The 24,282-nt window shown below is 47.9% G+C and overlaps 3 protein-coding genes and 2 long non-coding RNA genes across 5 annotated transcripts; all 5 read left to right on the top strand.

Moving 5' to 3' along the window:
* The first annotated feature begins 1,836 nt into the window (after window positions 1-1,836).
* On the top strand, window positions 1,837-4,588 carry LOC138241827 (chloride intracellular channel protein 6-like). Its single transcript, XM_069195706.1, has 9 exons — window positions 1,837-2,133; window positions 2,213-2,325; window positions 2,410-2,453; window positions 2,549-2,723; window positions 2,798-2,903; window positions 2,978-3,063; window positions 3,133-3,218; window positions 3,376-4,521; window positions 4,572-4,588. Exons 1-9 carry the CDS (start codon window positions 1,837-1,839, stop codon window positions 4,586-4,588), a joined length of 2,070 nt encoding a protein of 689 aa, XP_069051807.1.
* Window positions 4,589-4,960: 372 nt separating this feature from the next.
* On the top strand, window positions 4,961-5,320 carry LOC138241836 (uncharacterized). The gene is made up of 2 exons (XR_011191093.1): window positions 4,961-5,154; window positions 5,246-5,320. It is a non-coding gene; the product is annotated as an uncharacterized lncRNA (long non-coding RNA).
* A 6,096-nt stretch (window positions 5,321-11,416) lies between these two features.
* On the top strand, window positions 11,417-11,769 carry LOC138241871 (uncharacterized). Its single transcript, XR_011191142.1, has 2 exons — window positions 11,417-11,603; window positions 11,695-11,769. It is a non-coding gene; the product is annotated as an uncharacterized lncRNA (long non-coding RNA).
* Window positions 11,770-14,546: 2,777 nt separating this feature from the next.
* LOC138241849 (protein qua-1-like) lies at window positions 14,547-18,157 on the top strand. Its single transcript, XM_069195789.1, has 9 exons — window positions 14,547-15,029; window positions 15,109-15,221; window positions 15,307-15,350; window positions 15,446-15,620; window positions 15,695-15,800; window positions 15,875-15,960; window positions 16,030-16,115; window positions 16,273-17,991; window positions 18,083-18,157. Exons 1-8 carry the CDS (start codon window positions 14,643-14,645, stop codon window positions 17,976-17,978), a joined length of 2,703 nt encoding a protein of 900 aa, XP_069051890.1. The 5' UTR covers window positions 14,547-14,642; the 3' UTR covers window positions 17,979-17,991; window positions 18,083-18,157.
* A 2,782-nt stretch (window positions 18,158-20,939) lies between these two features.
* Window positions 20,940-23,932, top strand: LOC138241850 (uncharacterized). The gene is made up of 9 exons (XM_069195790.1): window positions 20,940-21,414; window positions 21,494-21,606; window positions 21,691-21,734; window positions 21,830-22,004; window positions 22,079-22,184; window positions 22,259-22,344; window positions 22,414-22,499; window positions 22,660-23,766; window positions 23,858-23,932. The coding sequence occupies exons 1-8, from the start codon at window positions 21,028-21,030 to the stop codon at window positions 23,751-23,753; spliced, it is 2,091 nt and encodes a 696-aa protein (XP_069051891.1). The 5' UTR covers window positions 20,940-21,027; the 3' UTR covers window positions 23,754-23,766; window positions 23,858-23,932.
* The last annotated feature ends 350 nt before the right edge of the window (window positions 23,933-24,282 follow it).

Genomic DNA, 24,282 nt, shown 5'->3' with positions numbered 1-24,282 from the left:
ACGCAGGGAGGCTGCTCATCTTTTGGGGCTGCCTCTTTTGACCAAAACAACTTGAATACACAACTGTTTATACAATGGAGCATTTAATTGGAACAATTCAGGTAAAGTAGCTCACTCAAGGGTGTAGCAGCAGTATCGCAGCTGGGATTTCAACCCACAACCTTCCATTTATAACGCTAGAGCCCTTAACACTGCCCCACTAGAACAAAGCTGTGAGCGGCTCTGCTGAAATGCTCTCTTCAGTTTTAGCTTCTCCTGATGGCAACAACCTATTGGATCCGACATTGTACTGTATATGTCTTCTGCAAGATGAGTTTCTCTCAGTGAGTAGAGAAGATGTTCCAGAGATCAACTGGTAAAGTAACGGGTCAGCTCTTTAAGAGCTCACCATGCAAGGCCCAGGAACGATTTGCAAACCTTGATATGCGATGCACAGTAAGAATGATTACAGAGTGACCTCTGGTTACATTGTGGTGATGCTTGCAGAAAGAATCTGTCTCTATCAGTTCGTTTTCTCGGCTTAATGATCTGTTCCACACTCTGTCACTGGTGCGAACTGGGCTTTTCCAACCGTAGCCTATATGAAGAACAGAAGGGGGAGCACGTGTGAAGAAGGACGTCAGGCGTGCTTTTTCAGCAGTTCCACTTCAACTGTGCACTTGGGCAGACATGAATGGGGGGGGGGGGGTTTGTTGTTGTGTTTCAAGCAATTAAGATCTCTCCATGCTTTCAAATTTTCCTAGGGTATTTGTAAATCTGAGGATTTTATTAGGTGCAGTGTTCATCAGAAGAAGAAATAAATGGGCATGACTCAAACAAACAAGCTTTTCAAAGTTTGCGCCTCTCAAGAATCTTCTGCTTGTACAGGATGATCCAGTTGGTAGTGCTGTGCGCTGAGAATTGTAACTACAGGCTGAAGATGTTGCATCAACCTATCCATTCTTTGTGTTTTTTCTATCAACTTTGACTCATGTCTTGGCTTAACTAGATTTCTAAGCTTATTTTCCTTTAGGATAATGGTGAACATTCCTATCATTATAATTAAATTTCACAGAATAGAGTGGTAAAACAAGGAACTACATAGATTTATTAATAGATAATTGCATTGGAAAGTATAACCAATGTGTGTGGAGGTCAGAGAAGGAGTCACTGTTAATGAAACCTATTCTTTTTACAGAATACAAAATACAAGGGGATATGTCCTCCTTAATTTCTACTGGACAGAACCAATAGCCCATTAAGGCTAGATAGAATTAGAAAAAGATATTATATTACATGTCCCATATCCATTGTTGGAATGAAACTGGCTGCATTTGACATGAACATAATTGGCTTTTTTCTGGGGCCAATCTCACGCCATGGATCAGTGTCACCTGGCTCTCATATGTCAATGAGCAGTGAAATCTGCAGGTGTAGGTATGAAGGCAATTGAATTGAAGTGTGTTTAATCTATTAAATACCACATGTTGCGACTGGAGCCAATATGAGGCAGCCTCGAATTAGTCTTTAATCTACAGCTACAATTGTCCCATTGTTAATCCAGTGTCGATCGTTTTGGGTAAAACCAGATCTGTTTTGAGCTCCATTAGCACTAATGCTGAGCACATGGGGCCTTGATTGTCTTCTGCTATAAATCCAGCCATTTCCTTCTGCCAACTCATTGGATTTTCCTGCCTTAGCCTTTCTTTTTTTTGTTGTTCCTGTTTCACTTCCTCATTGCTGCTTTTTCCCCTCTCTTCTGCCCAAATGTGGCTGTTTGTGTTTTGTCTCTGCTTTGCAGGGACACAGCCTTTTTCGGTATTGAGTGCTCCCAGAAGCTCAGGAGACACCAAACAGATGAGTGAGAATTTGCTGTATTTGAGGGCTGGTGATGAGCTGATGATTGACGGGGGTGCAAACCTCACAGCTGCCAACCATTCTAGTGTGCAGTCTGATGCCGACTCTCTTCAGGATGTTTCGGTCAGCTGCGCAGACAGTGATATGGTCATCCGGGTCAAGCAGAATCTTTATGGCTTTAGTTCCTATGATGGCCGGCTAACTCTAGGGTCAAACTGTGGGAACAACGGCATGGATCCGATTAGTGGCGACCTGCTTTTCAGCTATAGCCTGCAGGAGTGTGACAGTCAGAGGCTGGTAAGGGTCTTGTCTCTTGACCCAATAGTGACCTCTTGCTAGGCTGAAGCACCCTTTTAATGCCTACTGTCTCGTCCAGATGTCACCAGGTTACATTGCTTATAGGAATGTGCTGCACTACGTCCCGAGTCAGAGGGCTCAGCAAGATGGGGTTCCTCGTATCAATGTGGATATCCAATGCAGCTATGCATGGTGAGGCTTGGGAGAGTGCTCAGCCCCCCCACAGTATAGAACATGCTCATCTTGTGTGGTTTCTAAATGCTTATCTTCTTCCAGGCAAGAGAACGACTTTGATAGATTCAGCTTGACCCTCATGAATTGTAAGTACCTGCTACTGTGGATCTCCATGGATGCTTTCGTAGCTTGGAAGCTCCTCTCTTTGAAACCGAAAATCCTCCTGGTACTGTTTCTCCAGCTGCCTGGACTGCTGCTTCCCTCGCCAATGTGTACAGCATGGGTGATGTGCTCCACTTCCAGGCTAGAGGCTATCTCCAGTCCAGAGGAGAGCGACTCTTTCTCAAGTCATGCTATGCAACCCTCTCCAAAGATCCTCAGTCTCTACCCCAGTACTCCATCATCGAGAACTATGGGTATGACTTGCTCCCTTGTGCTCTATTGAAGCTGAGTACTTGGCACTAACCTGATCTTCCTTCCCCACCGCCAGCTGCATGAACAAGGACCTGGGAGCGGATTCCAGGTTTCACTCTCCCAGAGCAGATGATGCCATCCACTTCTCTGTAGACACAAAGGAGCTTAAGGTGGCATCCAAGGTACAGAACGCCGCAGTTTGCCTCCTGACCATAAATGTGGGTTTGAACTCGCTAAGCTTTCCTGCTCTTTTCAGATGTACCTACACTGTGTCCTGTTCATGAGCAGATGGAAAGCAGAGCTGCACACGAAGTCCTGCAGCTTCAATGTTGTGAGGAAAATGTAAGATCCAGTATTCCGTCTTTGTGCTCAGCCTGGAGCATCCTTCCTAACAGCCTTTTCTCTTCCTAGATGGGAACACCTGGAATATGCTAGGGCAGTCTGTGACTGTTGTGACGCCAATTGTACCGCTTCCCCTTCGACGTCCATAATAACAGGTACTACTGTTCAGGGTAACATCGCCATTCTGTCTGCTGGTCTAATGTGGGCTAACAGATGCTGCAGACTGGAGCTTATGAGCCTTACCTGTAGTTACTACATGAGGAATACAAGGCTCTAATTTGGCTTGACTTCTGTTTATCCCTGTTCTTATAGATGTTGTGAGCACTGGGCCCATACTGATTGAGGACACTCCCCTGAAGAGCAAAGCCCCTGCCAGAGACCGTGGACTCCTCTGGTTTCAGGTCAAAGGAGGAGATGGTGTGGCAAGCCGAGAAACCCCTCTTCAAGATGCGGAGGGTGACCTAGGAGATACTGAGGGGGATGCAGAAGAGGATGTGGAGGGTGACCTGAATGGATATAATGGATGGGATGATAGTGAAGCAGATGCAGAACTTGACCTGGAAGGAGATACTGAGGGGGATGACACTGAAGCAGATGTGGAGGGTGACCTGGAAGGAGATGGTGGTGAGGGGGATGTGGAGGGTGACGTAGAAGGAGATGGCAGTGAAGCAGATGTGGAAGGAGATGTTGCTGAGGACCTTCCAGTGAACCTGACTGCAACCCTGTCGGCTGTCCCAGCTAATGGCACCATGTTTAGAACAAGGTTCAGGTCTGGTAGTGCTGGTGAGGAAGGGGATGCTGAGGGAGATGTGGAGGGTGACCTGGAAGGAGATACTGAGGGGGATGATGGTGAAGGGGATGCGGAGAGTGATTTGGAAGGAGATGGTGGTGAGGGGGATGTGGAGGGTGACGTAGAAGGGGATACTGAGGGGGATGTAGAAGGAGACTTGGAAGGCGATTCCAGTGAGGGGGATGTAGAGGGTGACCTGGAAGGAGATGGCAGTAAGGCAGATGTAGAAGGGGATCCCAGTGAGGGGGATGTGGAAGGAGATGTTGCTGAGGACCTTCCAGTGAACCTGACTGCAACCCTGTCGGCTGTCCCAGCTAATGGCACCATGTTTAGAACACGGTTCAGGTCTGGTAGTGCTGGTGAGGAAGGGGATGCTGAGGGTGACCTGGAAGGAGATACTGAGGGGGATGATGGTGAAGGGGATGTGGAGAGTGATTTGGAAGGTGACCTGGAAGGAGATACTGAGGGGGATAATGGTGAAGGGGATGTGGAGAGGGATTTGGAAGGTGACCTGGAAGGAGATACTGAGGGGGATAATGGTGAAGGGGATGTGGAGAGGGATTTGGAAGGTGACCTGGAAGGAGATACTGAGGGGGATAATGGTGAAGGGGATGTGGAGAGGGATTTGGAAGGTGACCTGGAAGGGGATGTGGAGAGGGATTTGGAAGGTGACCTGGAAGGAGATACTGAGGGGGATAATGGTGAAGGGGATGTGGAGAGGGATTTGGAAGGTGACCTGGAAGGAGATACTGAGGGGGATAATGGTGAAGGGGATGTGGAGAGGGATTTGGAAGGTGACCTGGAAGGAGATACTGAGGGGGATAATGGTGAAGGGGATGTGGAGAGGGATTTGGAAGGTGACCTGGAAGGGGATGTGGAGAGGGATTTGGAAGGTGACCTGGAAGGAGATGCCAGTGAGGGTGATGTGGAGAGTGACCTGGAGGGAGATGCTGGTGAGGAGGATGTGCAAGGTGATGCTGAGGAAGCTCCTGTTGGCCCAACTGCTACACGCTCAGTTCTCCCAAGTAACGAACAAAAAGGGTCCAAAATGGCATCGGAAAGTGACTTGGATGACCCTCCCCATGACGTGGGTGATTCCTCTCCTGTTAGCAGTGTGAATGACCAGAATGCAAAAGTGAAGGTTGATCAAGGTATGGGGGAATCCAAAGCTCTGGAACTGGGCAGTGTGGACCATGAAGGTGCTACAGCCTTGGAGCAGAAGGAATTTCCAGAAAAGGACCACGGAAGGACAGGGGTGCCTCCTATGGCTTCTGATGGCAGCCTCTAGCCTTCTACTTCAGGTGGGTGCTATTCTTCTGGTAGCACCACAGCAGGTGTGCTAAGCTCCTCCTGGGATTGTGATGTGCTCATTCCTTTTTGTTCTCTTCACAGGTACTTCCTGGGTCCCTCTGCCTCGGACCTCAATGTGTCAATTGTACTGGGACAATAAAGGTCTTTTGAGCCCAATGGTGGTCTTGGTGTGTACCTGAATGGGGATGCTTCTAGAGTGGGTATTGGAATAATGTAGGCTTGCTTCCTGGTGGGGGAATAGCTGAGAGTCTGGATAGTCCTTTGGTTTGGACTTGGCCTATTAACTTGCATGTGGGATTCAGGTGTTGACTGGTCATGCTGAGGGGAAGGCATGGCTCATTTAAGCCTGCTGCTCTGGGATGGAGACTGCCATCTGCATGCCTTTCCTGTGGGTGCTGATGTCATGGGACATGGGTGTGCCTCTGCTGCCCCACCCTTGGGAGACCAGAAGAGGGGTGGGGTGCTGTGGGTGGAGAATAGTGTATGAATTCCAGTGGACAGTGCAATCCCAGAATGCAACAGCTAACCATTAAGGTCAAGTGGTGGAAGCAGGTGTGATCTGTAGCTTTAGCAGGCTTTCCTAGTCTAGGTGCAAACCTGGGGATTCTGTGGGGAGGGATGGGTAGACAATGGGTTGCCTCATTCTTTACACTTCAAGGTGTGTATGTTAAAACGCCACTCAATACACCAAACCCTTCTTTTAACAAGCTGGTCTTTAAGTACAGATCTAGAACACAGGATGTCTCTCTTCACTTTAATACAGAAGGTTGCCTCTGTATCATACTTTAGGTTACAGTGTGCATTATAAAGGTGGCTTCGCAATGTGCTTTTACTGTGTGACAAAGACCACAAAAACTACACAATGAGAGGAGATGGTAGCAGGAAATGCATATATAATGGAACCAGTTCTGTAGCAGCCCTTCTACAGAAGAGGTTGTGAGTCTAGAGTTTGAAAGTTTAGGGCAGGTGATATCTTCAGGGAAAGAGTTGCAGAGGTCTGGGCCATAACAGGAGAAGGCCCTGTCACCCATAGACTGTGGTGGGGCTGAGGAACAGATAGACCCTAGCATGAGGATTTTAAAGATGGTACACTGGATTTAGAAACACCAGTGCGTAGAGCATTACGGTAGTCAATTTGGGAGAAGATGAGCATCACTCCTAGGTTTTTCATTTTTTACTGAAGCTGAAGTACAGTGCCATCTACAAGTAGGGTTATGGTATTGGTCTTCCAAAGCTGATGGGGGGGGTGCCAGTAAGCATGACAACAGTCATGTCACAGTTCAGATGAAGGACGTTTTGAATTACCCGTGTTTTTATGTTGGCGATGCCATCAGAAGGAACTGAGACAGCCACATCAGTGTCAGATATAGTATGGGAACGGCATTGCCTTCAGACGTAACAATTCTTCATATGCTCTGATTTTGCTTCCCATGATCTTGTTACAAGTTCCAACATCACACCACCAACAGGTGATTCTGCAATAGTTTGCAGATAAATAGTCCTCACCATCGGTGGGGATGTGTTCATGGCAGCATACATGTCGTTCAGATGTTCTTTAAGGCCTTCTCACCTTGTTCTCTCTACCTCTGTCACTACCAACATGTTTCGAGGCCGCAGAGCTCCAGATGTCTTCAGATTTACTATCGGTGCAAAGAGCTAGCAAATCACTTGGATCACACACCTTTGGCGCAATGTTAAAGGACGTGTGAGAGACATTGACATGCAGAAGAGGCTGAAATGCTGCAAAGTGTAGTGTAGGTGAGCACCACCGGCAACATCAGAGAAGATGGGGAACAGATGCTTTACGTCAGCCCACCTCATAAGAGTGAAAATCTGCCTGTAAAATGAAGAAAAAAATTTAATTCCATTTAAATGTAATTTATTTTATATAGCACCTTTCACAACAAGGTTGCCCCAAGTCGCTTAACAATCCAATTGACCATACATTTTGTCAATACAGAACAGAAAACCAGAAGGCAACGAAGGAAAGGAACCAAAAACTCCTCAGTAAGGAGACAGAACCCTCTAGGGGTCCAGGTCAAATGGTTGCCCAACCCCTTTGGGAATGCTCACATTATATACAGGAATGACTTCATTTCTTAAAGCCAAAAATTCATTTATAGCATTCGATTAGTGTATAACATCAACTCCTACAACATTCTCCAGTAGGTGGCCCTCTTTGCTGAGAACTGTAATTCATGGCCGATAATGTTCTATGAAACAACCTATGCCTTCTAGTATTGTCCAGCACGTTTTTCTCATTGCAAAACGTCTTGCCTTTCGATTAAGAGCTCATTTTCCCCTTGCATAATGCTGAACACTTCTAGCTGTTTGCAGAATACAGTACAAAATGCAGCAACAGGTATTGCGTATATTAAAGAATCAGGCAGTGTGTGTGTGATGGTGGGAGAAGGGGTCACTGATGAGAACACAACTTTTATTTATGAGCTGATTTATCCTCTGTTAGTTGTGCTGAGCTGAACCGGAAGTCCTTTAAGTCTGGTTACAATTAGAAACTGATGAATTCCTCAAAGTTGTGCATTCTGCACTCTTTTCCTTAATAGGTGGTCCTGCTATATTGATTTAACAAAAATGAAAGCAGCTGATGTCAAATGAACAGGCTTTGTTGAGAATCTCACACCATGAATCAGTGTCACCTGGCTCTCATATGTCAATGAGCAGTAAAATCTACAGGTGTAGGTATGGAGGCAATTGAATTGAAGTGTGTTTAATCTATTAATTACGACATGTTGCGACTGGAGCCAATATGAGGCAGCCTCGAATTAGTCTATAATCTACAGCTACAATTGTCCCATTGTTAATCCAGTGTCGATTGTTTTGGGTAAAACCAGATCTGTTTTGAGCTCCATTAGCACTAATGCTGAGCACATGGGGCCTTCATTGGCTTCTGCTATAAATCCAGCCATTTCCTTCTGCCAACTCATTGGATTTTCCTGCCTTAGCCTTTCTTTTTTTTGTCGTTCTTGTTTCACTTCCTCATTGCTGCTTTTTCCCCTCTCTTCTGCCCAAATGTGGCTGTTTGTGTTTTGTCTCTGCTTTGCGGGGACACAGCCTTTTTCTATATTGAGTGCTCCCAGAAGCTCAGGAGACCCCAAACCGATGAGTGAGAATTTGCTGTATTTGAGGGCTGGTGATGAGCTGATGGTTGACGGAGGAGTGAACCTCACAGCTGCCAACCATTCTAGTGTGCAGTCTGATGCCGACTCTCTTCAGGATGTTTCGGTCAGCTGCGCAGACAGTGATATGGTCATCCGGGTCAAGCAGAGTCTTTATGGCTTTAGTTCCTATGATGGCCAGCTAACTCTAGGGTCAAACTGTGGGAACAACAGCATGGATCCGATTAGTGGCGACCTGCTTTTCAGCTATAGCCTGCAGGAGTGTGACAGTCAGAGGCTGGTAAGGGTCTTGTCTCTTGACCCAATAGTGACCTCTTGCTAGGCTGAAGCACCCTTTTAATGTCTACTGTCTTGTCCAGATGTCACCAGGTTACATTGCTTATAGGAATGTGCTGCACTACGTCCCGAGTCAGAGGGCTCAGCAAGATGGGGTTCCTCGTATCAATGTGGATATCCAATGCAGCTATGCATGGTGAGGCTTGGGAGAGTGCTCAGCCCCACCCACAGTATAGAACATGCTCATCTTGTGTAGTTTCTAAATGCTTATCTTCTTCCAGGCAAGAGTACTACTTTGATAGATTCAGCTTGACCCTCATGAATTGTAAGTACCTGCTTCTGTGGATCTCCATGGGTGCTTTCGTAGCTTGGAAGCTCCTCTCTTTGAAACTGAAAATCCTCCTGGTACTGTTTCTCCAGCTGCCTGGACTGCTGCTTCCCTCGCCAATGTGTACAGCATGGGTGATGTGCTCCACTTCCAGGCTAGAGGCTATCTCCAGTCCAGAGGAGAGCGACTCTTTCTCAAGTCATGCTATGCAACCCTCTCCAAAGATCCTCAGTCTCTACCCCAGTACTCCATCATCGAGAACTATGGGTATGACTTGCTCCCTTGTGCTCTATTGAAGCTGAGTACTTGGCACTAACCTGATCTTCCTTCCCCACCGCCAGCTGCATGAACAAGGACCTGGGAGCGGATTCCAGGTTTCACTCTCCCAGAGCAGATGATGCCATCCACTTCTCTGTAGACACAAAGGAGCTTAAGGTGGCATCCAAGGTACAGAACGCCGCAGTTTGCCTCCTGACCATAAATGTGGGTTTGAACTCGCTAAGCTTTCCTGCTCTTTTCAGATGTACCTACACTGTGTCCTGTTCATGAGCAGATGGAAAGCAGAGCTGCACACGAAGTCCTGCAGCTTCAATGTTGTGAGGAAAATGTAAGATCCAGTATTCCGTCTTTGTGCTCAGCCTGGAGCATCCTTCCTAACAGCCTTTTCTCTTCCTAGATGGGAACACCTGGAATATGCTAGGGCAGTCTGTGACTGTTGTGACGCCAATTGTACCGCTTCCCCTTCGACGTCCATAATAACAGGTACTACTGTTCAGGGTAACATCGCCATTCTGTCTGCTGGTCTAATGTGGGCTAACAGATGCTGCAGACTGGAGCTTATGAGCCTTACCTGTAGTTACTACATGAGGAATACAAGGCTCTAATTTGGCTTGACTTCTGTTTATCCCTGTTCTTATAGATGTTGTGAGCACTGGGCCCATACTGATTGAGGACACTCCCCTGAAGAGCAAAGCCCCTGCCAGAGACCGTGGACTCCTCTGGTTTCAGGTCAAAGGAGGAGATGGTGTGGCAAGCCGAGAAACCCCTCTTCAAGATGCGGAGGGTGACCTAGGAGATACTGAGGGGGATGCAGAAGAGGATGTGGAGGGTGACCTGAATGGATATAATGGATGGGATGATAGTGAAGCAGATGCAGAACTTGACCTGGAAGGAGATACTGAGGGGGATGACACTGAAGCAGATGTGGAGGGTGACCTGGAAGGAGATGGTGGTGAGGGGGATGTGGAGGGTGACGTAGAAGGAGATGGCAGTGAAGCAGATGTGGAAGGAGATGTTGCTGAGGACCTTCCAGTGAACCTGACTGCAACCCTGTCGGCTGTCCCAGCTAATGGCACCATGTTTAGAACAAGGTTCAGGTCTGGTAGTGCTGGTGAGGAAGGGGATGCTGAGGGAGATGTGGAGGGTGACCTGGAAGGAGATACTGAGGGGGATGATGGTGAAGGGGATGCGGAGAGTGATTTGGAAGGAGATGGTGGTGAGGGGGATGTGGAGGGTGACGTAGAAGGGGATACTGAGGGGGATGTAGAAGGAGACTTGGAAGGCGATTCCAGTGAGGGGGATGTAGAGGGTGACCTGGAAGGAGATGGCAGTAAGGCAGATGTAGAAGGGGATCCCAGTGAGGGGGATGTGGAAGGAGATGTTGCTGAGGACCTTCCAGTGAACCTGACTGCAACCCTGTCGGCTGTCCCAGCTAATGGCACCATGTTTAGAACACGGTTCAGGTCTGGTAGTGCTGGTGAGGAAGGGGATGCTGAGGGTGACCTGGAAGGAGATACTGAGGGGGATGATGGTGAAGGGGATGTGGAGAGTGATTTGGAAGGTGACCTGGAAGGAGATACTGAGGGGGATAATGGTGAAGGGGATGTGGAGAGGGATTTGGAAGGTGACCTGGAAGGAGATACTGAGGGGGATAATGGTGAAGGGGATGTGGAGAGGGATTTGGAAGGTGACCTGGAAGGAGATACTGAGGGGGATAATGGTGAAGGGGATGTGGAGAGGGATTTGGAAGGTGACCTGGAAGGGGATGTGGAGAGGGATTTGGAAGGTGACCTGGAAGGAGATACTGAGGGGGATAATGGTGAAGGGGATGTGGAGAGGGATTTGGAAGGTGACCTGGAAGGAGATACTGAGGGGGATAATGGTGAAGGGGATGTGGAGAGGGATTTGGAAGGTGACCTGGAAGGAGATACTGAGGGGGATAATGGTGAAGGGGATGTGGAGAGGGATTTGGAAGGTGACCTGGAAGGGGATGTGGAGAGGGATTTGGAAGGTGACCTGGAAGGAGATGCCAGTGAGGGTGATGTGGAGAGTGACCTGGAGGGAGATGCTGGTGAGGAGGATGTGCAAGGTGATGCTGAGGAAGCTCCTGTTGGCCCAACTGCTACACGCTCAGTTCTCCCAAGTAACGAACAAAAAGGGTCCAAAATGGCATCGGAAAGTGACTTGGATGACCCTCCCCATGACGTGGGTGATTCCTCTCCTGTTAGCAGTGTGAATGACCAGAATGCAAAAGTGAAGGTTGATCAAGGTATGGGGGAATCCAAAGCTCTGGAACTGGGCAGTGTGGACCATGAAGGTGCTACAGCCTTGGAGCAGAAGGAATTTCCAGAAAAGGACCACGGAAGGACAGGGGTGCCTCCTATGGCTTCTGATGGCAGCCTCTAGCCTTCTACTTCAGGTGGGTGCTATTCTTCTGGTAGCACCACAGCAGGTGTGCTAAGCTCCTCCTGGGATTGTGATGTGCTCATTCCTTTTTGTTCTCTTCACAGGTACTTCCTGGGTCCCTCTGCCTCGGACCTCAATGTGTCAATTGTACTGGGACAATAAAGGTCTTTTGAGCCCAATGGTGGTCTTGGTGTGTACCTGAATGGGGATGCTTCTAGAGTGGGTATTGGAATAATGTAGGCTTGCTTCCTGGTGGGGGAATAGCTGAGAGTCTGGATAGTCCTTTGGTTTGGACTTGGCCTATTAACTTGCATGTGGGATTCAGGTGTTGACTGGTCATGCTGAGGGGAAGGCATGGCTCATTTAAGCCTGCTGCTCTGGGATGGAGACTGCCATCTGCATGCCTTTCCTGTGGGTGCTGATGTCATGGGACATGGGTGTGCCTCTGCTGCCCCACCCTTGGGAGACCAGAAGAGGGGTGGGGTGCTGTGGGTGGAGAATAGTGTATGAATTCCAGTGGACAGTGCAATCCCAGAATGCAACAGCTAACCATTAAGGTCAAGTGGTGGAAGCAGGTGTGATCTGTAGCTTTAGCAGGCTTTCCTAGTCTAGGTGCAAACCTGGGGATTCTGTGGGGAGGGATGGGTAGACAATGGGTTGCCTCATTCTTTACACTTCAAGGTGTGTATGTTAAAACGCCACTCAATACACCAAACCCTTCTTTTAACAAGCTGGTCTTTAAGTACAGATCTAGAACACAGGATGTCTCTCTTCACTTTAATACAGAAGGTTGCCTCTGTATCATACTTTAGGTTACAGTGTGCATTATAAAGGTGGCTTCGCAATGTGCTTTTACTGTGTGACAAAGACCACAAAAACTACACAATGAGAGGAGATGGTAGCAGGAAATGCATATATAACGGAACCAGTTCTGTAGCAGCCCTTCTACAGAAGAGGTTGTGAGTCTAGAGTTTGAAAGTTTAGGGCAGGTGATATCTTCAGGGAAAGAGTTGCAGAGGTCTGGGCCATAACAGGAGAAGGCCCTGTCACCCATAGACTGTGGTGGGGCTGAGGAACAGATAGACCCTAGCATGAGGATTTTAAAGATGGTACACTGGATTTAGAAACACCAGTGCGTAGAGCATTACGGTAGTCAATTTGGGAGAAGATGAGCATCACTCCTAGGTTTTTCATTTTTTACTGAAGCTGAAGTACAGTGCCATCTACAAGTAGGGTTATGGTATTGGTCTTCCAAAGCTGATGGGGGGGTGCCAGTAAGCATGACAACAGTCATGTCACAGTTCAGATGAAGGACGTTTTGAATTACCCGTGTTTTTATGTTGGAGATGCCATCAGAAGGAACTGAGACAGCCACATCAGTGTCAGATATAGTATGGGAACGGCATTGCCTTCAGACGTAACAATTCTTCATATGCTCTGATTTTGCTTCCCATGATCTTGTTACAAGTTCCAACATCACACCACCAACAGGTGATTCTGCAATAGTTTGCAGATAAATAGTCCTCACCATCGGTGGGGATGTGTTCATGGCAGCATACATGTCGTTCAGATGTTCTTTAAGGCCTTCTCACCTTGTTCTCTCTACCTCTGTCACTACCAACATGTTTCGAGGCCGCAGAGCTCCAGATGTCTTCAGATTTACTATCGGTGCAAAGAGCTAGCAAATCACTTGGATCACACACCTTTGGCGCAATGTTAAAGGACGTGTGAGAGACATTGACATGCAGAAGAGGCTGAAATGCTGCAAAGTGTAGTGTAGGTGAGCACCACCGGCAACATCAGAGAAGATGGGGAACAGATGCTTTACGTCAGCCCACCTCATAAGAGTGAAAATCTGCCTGTAAAATGAAGAAAAAAATTTAATTCCATTTAAATGTAATTTATTTTATATAGCACCTTTCACAACAAGGTTGCCCCAAGTCGCTTAACAATCCAATTGACCATACATTTTGTCAATACAGAACAGAAAACCAGAAGGCAACGAAGGAAAGGAACCAAAAACTCCTCAGTAAGGAGACAGAACCCTCTAGGGGTCCAGGTCAAATGGTTGCCCAACCCCTTTGGGAATGCTCACATTATATACAGGAATGACTTCATTTCTTAAAGCCAAAAATTCATTTATAGCATTCGATTAGTGTATAACATCAACTCCTACAACATTCTCCAGTAGGTGGCCCTCTTTGCTGAGAACTGTAATTCATGGCCGATAATGTTCTATGAAACAACCTATGCCTTCTAGTATTGTCCAGCACGTTTTTCTCATTGCAAAACGTCTTGCCTTTCGATTAAGAGCTCATTTTCCCCTTGCATAATGCTGAACACTTCTAGCTGTTTGCAGAATACAGTACAAAATGCAGCAACAGGTATTGCGTATATTAAAGAATCAGGCAGTGTGTGTGTGATGGTGGGAGAAGGGGTCACTGATGAGAACACAACTTTTATTTATGAGCTGATTTATCCTCTGTTAGTTGTGCTGAGCTGAACCGGAAGTCCTTTAAGTCTGGTTACAATTAGAAACTGATGAATTCCTCAAAGTTGTGCATTCTGCACTCTTTTCCTTAATAGGTGGTCCTGCTATATTGATTTAACAAAAATGAAAGCAGCTGATGTCAAATGAACAGGCTTTGTTGAGAATCTCACACCATGAATCAGTGTCACCTGGCTCTCATATGTCAATGAGCAGTAAAATCTACAGGTGTAGGTATGGAGGCAATTGAATTGAAGTGTGTTTAATCTATTAATTACGACATGTTGCGACTGGAGCCAATATGAGGCAGCCTCGAATTAGTCTATAATCTACAGCTACAATTGTCCCATTGTTAATCCAGTGTCGATTGTTTTGGGTAAAACCAGATCTGTTTTGAGCTCCATTAGCACTAATGCTGAGCACATGGGGCCTTCATTGGCTTCTGCTATAAATCCAGCCATTTCCTTCTGCCAACTCATTGGATTTTCCTGCCTTAGCCTTTCTTTTTTTTGTCGTTCTTGTTTCACTTCCTCATTGCTGCTTTTTCCCCTCTCTTCTGCCCAAATGTGGCTGTTTGTGTTTTGTCTCTGCTTTGCGGGGACACAGCCTTTTTCTATATTGAGTGCTCCCAGAAGCTCAGGAGACCCCAAACCGATGAGTGAGAATTTGCTGTATTTGAGGGCTGGTGATGAGCTGATGGTTGACGGAGGAGTGAACCTCACAGCTGCCAACCATTCTAGTGTGCAGTCTGATGCCGACTCTCTTCAGGATGTTTCGGTCAGCTGCGCAGACAGTGATATGGTCATCCGGGTCAAGCAGAGTCTTTATGGCTTTAGTTCCTATGATGGCCAGCTAACTCTAGGGTCAAACTGTGGGAACAACAGCATGGATCCGATTAGTGGCGACCTGCTTTTCAGCTATAGCCTGCAGGAGTGTGACAGTCAGAGGCTGGTAAGGGTCTTGTCTCTTGACCCAATAGTGACCTCTTGCTAGGCTGAAGCACCCTTTTAATGTCTACTGTCTTGTCCAGATGTCACCAGGTTACATTGCTTATAGGAATGTGCTGCACTACGTCCCGAGTCAGAGGGCTCAGCAAGATGGGGTTCCTCGTATCAATGTGGATATCCAATGCAGCTATGCATGGTGAGGCTTGGGAGAGTGCTCAGCCCCACCCACAGTATAGAACATGCTCATCTTGTGTGGTTTCTAAATGCTTATCTTCTTCCAGGCAAGAGTACTACTTTGATAGATTCAGCTTGACCCTCATGAATTGTAAGTACCTGCTTTTGTGGATCTCCATGGGTGCTTTCGTAGCTTGGAAGCTCCTCTCTTTGAAACCGAAAATCCTCCTGGTACTGTTTCTCCAGCTGCCTGGACTGCTGCTTCCCTCGCCAATGTGTACAGCATGGGTGATGTGCTCCACTTCCAGGCTAGAGGCTATCTCCAGTCCAGAGGAGAGCGACTCTTTCTCAAGTCATGCTATGCAACCCTCTCCAAAGATCCTCAGTCTCTACCCCAGTACTCCATCATCGAGAACTATGGGTATGACTTGCTCCCTTGTGCTCTATTGAAGCTGAGTACTTGGCACTAACCTGATCTTCCTTCCCCACCGCCAGCTGCATGAACAAGGACCTGGGAGCGGATTCCAGGTTTCACTCTCCCAGAGCAGATGATGCCATCCACTTCTCTGTAGACACAAAGGAGCTTAAGGTGGCATCCAAGGTACAGAACGCCGCAGTTTGCCTCCTGACCATAAATGTGGGTTTGAACTCGCTAAGCTTTCCTGCTCTTTTCAGATGTACCTGCACTGTGTCGTGTTCATGAGCAGATGGAAAGCAGAGCCGCACACGAAGTCCTGCAGCTTCAATGTTGTGAGGAAAATGTAAGATCCAGTATTCCGTCTTTGTGCTCAGCCTGGAGCATCCTTCCTAACAGCCTTTTCTCTTCCTAGATGGGAAGACCTGGAATATGCTAGGGCAGTCTGTGACTGCTGTGACACCAATTGTACCGCTTCCCCTCAGACGTCCATAATAACAGGTACTACTGTTCAGGGTAACATCGCCATTCTGTCTGCTGGTCTAATGTGGGCTAACAGATGCTGCAGACTGGAGCTTATGAGCCTTACCTGTAGTTACTACATGAGGAATACAAGGCTCTAATTTGGCTTGACTTCTGTTTATCCCTGTTCTTATAGATGTTGTGAGCACTGGGCCCATACTGATTGAGGACACTCCCCTGAAGAGCAAAGCCCCTGCCAGAGACCGTGGACTCCTCTGGTTTCGGGTCAAAGGAGGAGATGGTGTGGCAAGCCGAGAAACCCCTCTTCAAGATGCAGAGGGTGACCTAGGAGATACTGAGGGGGATGCAGAAGAGGATGTGGAGGGTGACCTGAATGGATATAATGGATGGGATGATAGTGAAGCTGATGCAGAACTTGACCTGGAAGGAGATACTGAGGGGGATGACACTGAAGCAGATGTGGAGGGTGACCTGGAAGGAGACGGTGGTGAGGGGGATGTGGAGGGTGACGTAGAAGGAGATGGCAGTGAATCGGATGTGGAAGGAGATGTTGCTGAGGACCTTCCAGTGAACCTGACTGCAACCCTATCGGCTGTCCCAGCTAATGGCACCATGTTTAGAACACGGTTCAGGTCTGGTAGTGCTGGTGAGGAAGGGGATGCTGAGGGAGATGTGGAGGGTGACCTGGAAGGAGATACTGAGGGGGATGATGGTGAAGGGGATGTAGAAGGGGATGCGGAGAGTGATTTGGAAGGAGATGGTGGTGAGGGGGATGTGGAGGGTGACGTAGAAGGGGATACTGAGGGGGATGCAGAAGGAGACTTGGAAGGCGATTCCAGTGAGGGGGATGTAGAGGGTGACCTGGAAGGAGATGGCAGTAAGGCAGATGTAGAAGGGGATCCCAGTGAGGGGGATGTGGAAGGAGATGTTGCTGAGGACCTTCCAGTGAACCTGACTGCAACCCTGTCGGCTGTCCCAGCTAATGGCACCATGTTTAGAACACGGTTCAGGTCTGGTAGTGCTGGTGAGGAAGGGGATGCTGAGGGAGATGTGGAGGGTGACCTGGAAGGAGATACTGAGGGGGATGATGGTGAAGGGGATGTGGAGAGGGATTTGGAAGGTGACCTGGAAGGAGATACTGAGGGGGATAATGGTGAAGGGGATGTGGAGAGGGATTTGGAAGGTGACCTGGAAGGGGATGCTGAGGGGGATAATGGTGAAGGGGATTTGGAAGGTGACCTGGAAGGGGATGCTGAGGGGGATAATGGTGAAGGGGATGTGGAGAGGGATTTGGAAGGTGACCTGGAAGGGGATGCTGAGGGGGATAATGGTGAAGGGGATGTGGAGAGGGATTTGGAAGGTGACCTGGAAGGGGATGCTGAGGGGGATAATGGTGAAGGGGATGTGGAGAGGGATTTGGAAGGTGACCTGGAAGGGGATGCTGAGGGGGATAATGGTGAAGGGGATGTGGAGAGGGATTTGGAAGGTGACCTGGAAGGGGATGCCAGTGAGGGTGATGTGGAGAGTGACCTGGAGGGAGATGCTGGTGAGGAGGATGTGCAAGGTGATGCTGAGGAAGCTCCTGTTGGCCCAACTGCTACACGCTCAGTTCTCCCAAGTAACGAACAAAAAGGGTCCAAAATGGCATCGGAAAGTGACTTGGATGACCCTCCCCATGACGTGGGTGATTCCTCTCCTGTTAGCAGTGTGAATGACCAGAATGCAAAAGTGAAGGTTGATCAAGGTATGGGGGAATCCAAAGCTCTGGAACTGGGCAGTGTGGACCATGAAGGTGCTACAGCCTTGGAGCAGAAGGAATTTCCAGAAAAGGACCACGGAAGGACAGGGGTGCCTCCTATGGCTTCTGATGGCAGCCTCTAGCCTTCTACTTCAGGTGGGTGCTATTCTTCTGGTAGCACCACAGCAGGTGTGCTAAGCTCCTCCTGGGATTGTGATGTGCTCATTCCTTTTTGTTCTCTTCACAGGTACTTCCTGGGTCCCTCTGCCTCGGACCTCAATGTGTCAATTGTACTGGGACAATAAAGGTCTTTTGAGCCCAATGGTGGTCTTGGTGTGTACCTGAATGGGGATGCTTCTAGAGTGGGTATTGGAATAATGTAGGCTTGCTTCCTGGTGGGGGAATAGCTGAGAGTCTGGATAGTCCTTTGGTTTGGACTTGGCCTATTAACTTGCATGTGGGATTCAGGTGTTGACTGGTCATGCTGAGGGGAAGGCATGGCTCATTTAAGCCTGCTGCTCTGGGATGGAGACTGCCATCTGCATGCCTTTCCTGTGGGTGCTGATGTCATGGGACATGGGTGTGCCTCTGCTGCCCCACCCTTGGGAGACCAGAAGAGGGGTGGGGTGCTGTGGGTGGAGAATAGTGTATGAATTCCAGTGGACAGTGCAATCCCAGAATGCAACAGCTAACCATTAAGGTCAAGTGGTGGAAGCAGGTGTGATCTGTAGCTTTAGCAGGCTTTCCTAGTCTAGGTGCAAACCTGGGGATTCTGTGGGGAGGGATGGGTAGACAATGGGTTGCCTCATTCTTTACACTTCAAGGTGTGTATGTTAAAACGCCACTCAATACACCAAACCCTTCTTTTAACAAGCTGGTCTTTAAGTACAGATCTAGAACACAGGATGTCTCTCTTCACTTTAATACAGAAGGTTGCCTCTGTATCATACTTTAGGTTACAGTGTGCATTATAAAGGTGGCTTCGCAATGTGCTTTTACTGTGTGACAAAGACCACAAAAACTACACAATGAGAGGAGATGGTAGCAGGAAATGCATATATAACGGAACCAGTTCTGTAGCAGCCCTTCTACAGAAGAGGTTGTGAGTCTAGAGTTTGAAAGTTTAGGGCAGGTGATATCTTCAGGGAAAGAGTTGCAGAGGTCTGGGCCATAACAGGAGAAGGCCCTGTCACCCATAGACTGTGGTGGGGCTGAGGAACAGATAGACCCTAGCATGAGGATTTTAAAGATGGTACACTGGATTTAGAAACACCAGTGCGTAGAGCATTACGGTAGTCAATTTGGGAGAAGATGAGCATCACTCCTAGGTTTTTCATTTTTTGCTGAAGCTGAAGTACAGTGCCATCTACAAGTAGGGTTATGGTATTGGTCTTCCAAAGCTGATGGGGGGGTGCCAGTAAGCATGACAACAGTCATGTCACAGTTCAGATGAAGGACGTTTTGAATTACCCGTGTTTTTATGTTGGCGATGCCATCAGAAGGAACTGAGACAGCCACATCAGTGTCAGATATAGTATGGGAACGGCATTGCCTTCAGACGTAACAATTCTTCATATGCTCTGATTTTGCTTCCCATGATCTTGTTACAAGTTCCAACATCACACCACCAACAGGTGATTCTGCAATAGTTTGCAGATAAATAGTCCTCACCATCGGTGGGGATGTGTTCATGGCAGCATACATGTCGTTCAGATGTTCTTTAAGGCCTTCTCACCTTGTTCTCTCTACCTCTGTCACTACCAACATGTTTCGAGGCCGCAGAGCTCCAGATGTCTTCAGATTTACTATCGGTGCAAAGAGCTAGCAAATCACTTAGATCACACACCTTTGGCGCAATGTTAAAGGACGTGTGAGAGACATTGACATGCAGAAGAGGCTGAAATGCTGCAAAGTGTAGTGTAGGTGAGCACCACCGGCAACATCAGAGAAGATGGGGAACAGATGCTTTACGTCAGCCCACCTCATAAGAGTGAAAATCTGCCTGTAAAATGAAGAAAAAAATTTAATTCCATTTAAATGTAATTTATTTTATATAGCACCTTTCACAACAAGGTTGCCCCAAGTCGCTTAACAATCCAATTGACCATACATTTTGTCAATACAGAACAGAAAACCAGAAGGCAACGAAGGAAAGGAACCAAAAACTCCTCAGTAAGGAGACAGAACTCTCTAGGGGTCCAGGTCAAATGGTTGCCCAACCCCTTTGGGCATGCTCACATTATATACAGGAATGACTTCATTTCTTAAAGCCAAAAATTCATTTATAGCATTCGATTAGTGTATAACATCAACTCCTACAACATTCTCCAGTAGGTGGCCCTCTTTGCTGAGAACTGTAATTCATGGCCGATAATGTTCTATGAAACAACCTATGCCTTCTAGTATTGTCCAGCACGTTTTTCTCATTGCAAAATGTCTTGCCTTTCGATTAAGAGCTCATTTTCCCCTTGCATAATGCTGAACACTTCTAGCTGTTTGCAGAATACAGTACAAAATGCAGCAACAGGTATTGCGTATATTAAAGAATCAGGCAGTGTGTGTGATGGTGGGAGAAGGGGTCACTGATGAGAACACAACTTTTATTTATGAGCTGATTTATCCTCTGTTAGTTGTGCTGAGCTGAACCGGAAGTCCTTTAAGTCTGGTTACAATTAGAAACTGATGAATTCCTCAAAGTTGTGCATTCTGCACTCTTAACCTTAATAGGTGGTCCTGCTATATTGATTTAACAAAAATGAATGCAGCTGATGTCAAATGAACAGGCTTTGTTGAGAATCTCACACCATGAATCAGTGTCACCTGGCTCTCATATGTCAATGAGCAGTAAAATCTACAGGTGTAGGTATGGAGGCAATTGAATTGAAGTGTGTTTAATCTATTAATTACGACATGTTGCGACTGGAGCCAATATGAGGCAGCCTCGAATTAGTCTATAATCTACAGCTACAATTGTCCCATTGTTAATCCAGTGTCGATTGTTTTGGGTAAAACCAGATCAGTTTTGAGCTCCATTAGCACTAATGCTGAGCACATGGGGCCTTCATTGGCTTCTGCTATAAATCCAGCCATTTCCTTCTGCCAACTCATTGGATTTTCCTGCCTTAGCCTTTCTTTTTTTGTTGTTCTTGTTTCACTTCCTCATTGCTGCTTTTTCCCCTCTCTTCTGCCCAAATGTGGCTGTTTGTGTTTTGTCTCTGCTTTGCGGGGACACAGCCTTTTTCTATTTTGAGTGCTCCCAGAAGCTCAGGAGACCCCAAACAGATGAGTGAGAATTTGCTGCATTTGAGGGCTGGTGATGAGCTGATGGTTGACGGAGGAGTGAACCTCACAGCTGCCAACCATTCTAGTGTGCAGTCTGATGCCGACTCTCTTCAGGATGTTTCGGTCAGCTGCGCAGACAGTGATATGGTCATCCGGGTCAAGCAGAGTCTTTATGGCTTTAGTTCCTATGATGGCCAGCTAACTCTAGGGTCAAACTGTGGGAACAACAGCATGGATCCGATTAGTGGCGACCTGCTTTTCAGCTATAGCCTGCAGGAGTGTGACAGTCAGAGGCTGGTAAGGGTCTTGTCTCTTGACCCAATAGTGACCTCTTGCTAGGCTGAAGCACCCTTTTAATGTCTACTGTCTTGTCCAGATGTCACCAGGTTACATTGCTTATAGGAATGTGCTGCACTACGTCCCGAGTCAGAGGGCTCAGCAAGATGGGGTTCCTCGTATCAATGTGGATATCCAATGCAGCTATACATGGTGAGGCTTGGGAGAGTGCTCAGCCCCCCCACAGTGTAGAACATGCTCATCTTGTGTGGTTTCTAAATGCTTATCTTCTTCCAGGCAAGAGAACGACTTTGATAGATTCAGCTTGACCCTCATGAATTGTAAGTACCTGCTACTGTGGATCTCCATGGATGCTTTCGTAGCTTGGAAGCTCCTCTCTTTGAAACCGAAAATCCTCCTGGTACTGTTTCTCCAGCTGCCTGGACTGCTGCTTCCCTCGCCAATGTGTACAGCATGGGTGATGTGCTCCACTTCCAGGCTAGAGGCTATCTCCAGTCCAGAGGAGAGCGACTCTTTCTCAAGTCATGCTATGCAACCCTCTCCAAAGATCCTCAGTCTCTACCCCAGTACTCCATCATCGAGAACTATGGGTATGACTTGCTCCCTTGTGCTCTATTGAAGCTGAGTACTTGGCACTAACCTGATCTTCCTTCCCCACCGCCAGCTGCATGAACAAGGACCTGGGAGCGGATTCCAGGTTTCACTCTCCCAGAGCAGATGATGCCATCCACTTCTCTGTAGACACAAAGGAGCTTAAGGTGGCATCCAAGGTACAGAACGCCGCAGTTTGCCTCCTGACCATAAATGTGGGTTTGAACTCGCTAAGCTTTCCTGCTCTTTTCAGATGTACCTGCACTGTGTCGTGTTCATGAGCAGATGGAAAGCAGAGCCGCACACGAAGTCCTGCAGCTTCAATGTTGTGAGGAAAATGTAAGATCCAGTATTCCGTCTCTGTGCTCAGCCTGGAGCATCCTTCCTAACAGCCTTTTCTCTTCCTAGATGGGAAGACCTGGAATATGCTAGGGCAGTCTGTGACTGTTGTGACGCCAATTGTACCGCTTCCCCTCTGACGTCCTTAATAACAGGTACTACTGTTCAGGGTAACATCGCCATTCTGTCTGCTGGTCTAATGTGGGCTAACGGATGCTGCGGACTGGAGCTTATGAGCCTTACCTGTAGTTACTACATGAGGAATACAAGGCTCTAATTTGGCTTGACTTCTGTTTATCCCTGTTCTTCTTATAGATGTTGTGAGCACTGGGCCCATACTGATTGAGGACACTCCCCTAAAGAGCAAAGCCCCTGCCAGAGACCGTGGACTCCTCTGGTTTCAGGTCAAAGGAGGAGATGCTGTGGCAAGCCGAGAAACCCCTCTTCAAGATGTGGAGGGTGACCTAGGAGATACTGAGGGGGATGCAGAAGAGGATGTGGAGGGTGACCTGGACGGAGATACTGAGGGGGATGATGGTGAAGCAGATGTGGAGGGTGACGTAGAAGGGGATACTGAGGGGGATGCAGAAGAGGATGTGGAGGGTGACGTAGAAGGGGATACTGAGGGGGATGCAGAAGAGGATGTGGAGGGTGTCCTGGAAGGAGATACTGAGGGGGATGATGGTGAAGGGGATGCGGAGAGTGATTTGGAAGGCGATTCCAGTGAGGGGGATGTGGAGGGTGACCTGGAAGGAGATGGCAGTGAAGCAGATGTTGAGGGGGATGTGGAAGGAGACGTTGCTGAGGACCTTCCAGTGAACCTGACTGCAACCCTGTCGGCTGTCCCAGCTAATGGCACCATGTTTAGGACACGGTTCAGGTCTGGTAGTGCTGGTGAGGAAGGGGATGCTGAGGGAGATGCAGAAGGCAATGTGGAGGGTGACCTGGAAGGAGATACTGAGGGGGATGATGGTGAAGGGGATGCAGAGAGTGATCTGGAAGGTGACCTGGAAGGAAATGCCAGCAAGGGGGATGCAGAAGGAGACTTGGAAGGAGATTCCAGTGAGAGTGATGTGGAGAGTGACCTGGAGGGAGATGCTGAGGAAGCTCCTGTTGGCCCAACTGCTACACGCTCAGTTCTCCCAAGTAACGAACAAAAAGGGTCCAAAATGGCATCGGAAAGTGACTTGGATGACCCTCCCCATGACGTGGGTGATTCCTCTCCTGTTAGCAGTGTGAATGACAAGAATGCAAAAGTGAAGGTTGATCAAGGTATGGGGGAATCCAAAGCTCTGGAACTGGGCGGTGTGGACCATGAAGGTGCTACAGCCTTGGAGCAGAAGGAATTTCCTGAAAAGGACCACGGAAGGACAGGGGTGCCTCCTATGGCTTCTGATGGCAGCCTCTAGCCTTCTACTTCAGGTGGGTGCTATTCTTCTGCTAGATCCACAGCAGGTGTGCTAAGCTCCTCCTGGGATTGTGATGTGCTCATTCCTTTTTGTTCTCTTCACAGGTACTTCCTGGGTCCCTCTGCCTCGGACCTCAATGTGTCAATTGTACTGGGACAATAAAGGTCTTTTGAGCCCAATGGTGGTCTTGGTGTGTACCTGAATGGGGATGCTTCTGGAGTGGGTATTGGAATAATGTAGGCTTGCTTCCTGGTGGGGGAATAGCTGAGAGTCTGGATAGTCCTTTGGTTTGGACTTGGCCTATTAACTTGCATGTGGGATTCAGGTGTTGACTGGTCATGCTGAGTGGAAGGCATGGCTCATTTAAGCCTGCTGCTCTGGGATGGAGACTGCCATCTGCATGCCTTTCCTGTGGGTGCTGATGTCATGGGACCTGGGTGTGCCTCTGCTGCCCCACCCTTGGGAGACCAGAAGAGGGGTGGGGTGCTGTGGGTGGAGAATAGTGTATGAATTCCAGTGGACAGTGCAA

This window comes from Lepisosteus oculatus, chromosome 11 (assembly GCF_040954835.1).
Source record: "Lepisosteus oculatus isolate fLepOcu1 chromosome 11, fLepOcu1.hap2, whole genome shotgun sequence".
Taxonomy (NCBI): Eukaryota; Metazoa; Chordata; class Actinopteri; order Semionotiformes; family Lepisosteidae; genus Lepisosteus; species Lepisosteus oculatus.
This window is presented reverse-complemented; position numbering and strand designations above follow the sequence as displayed.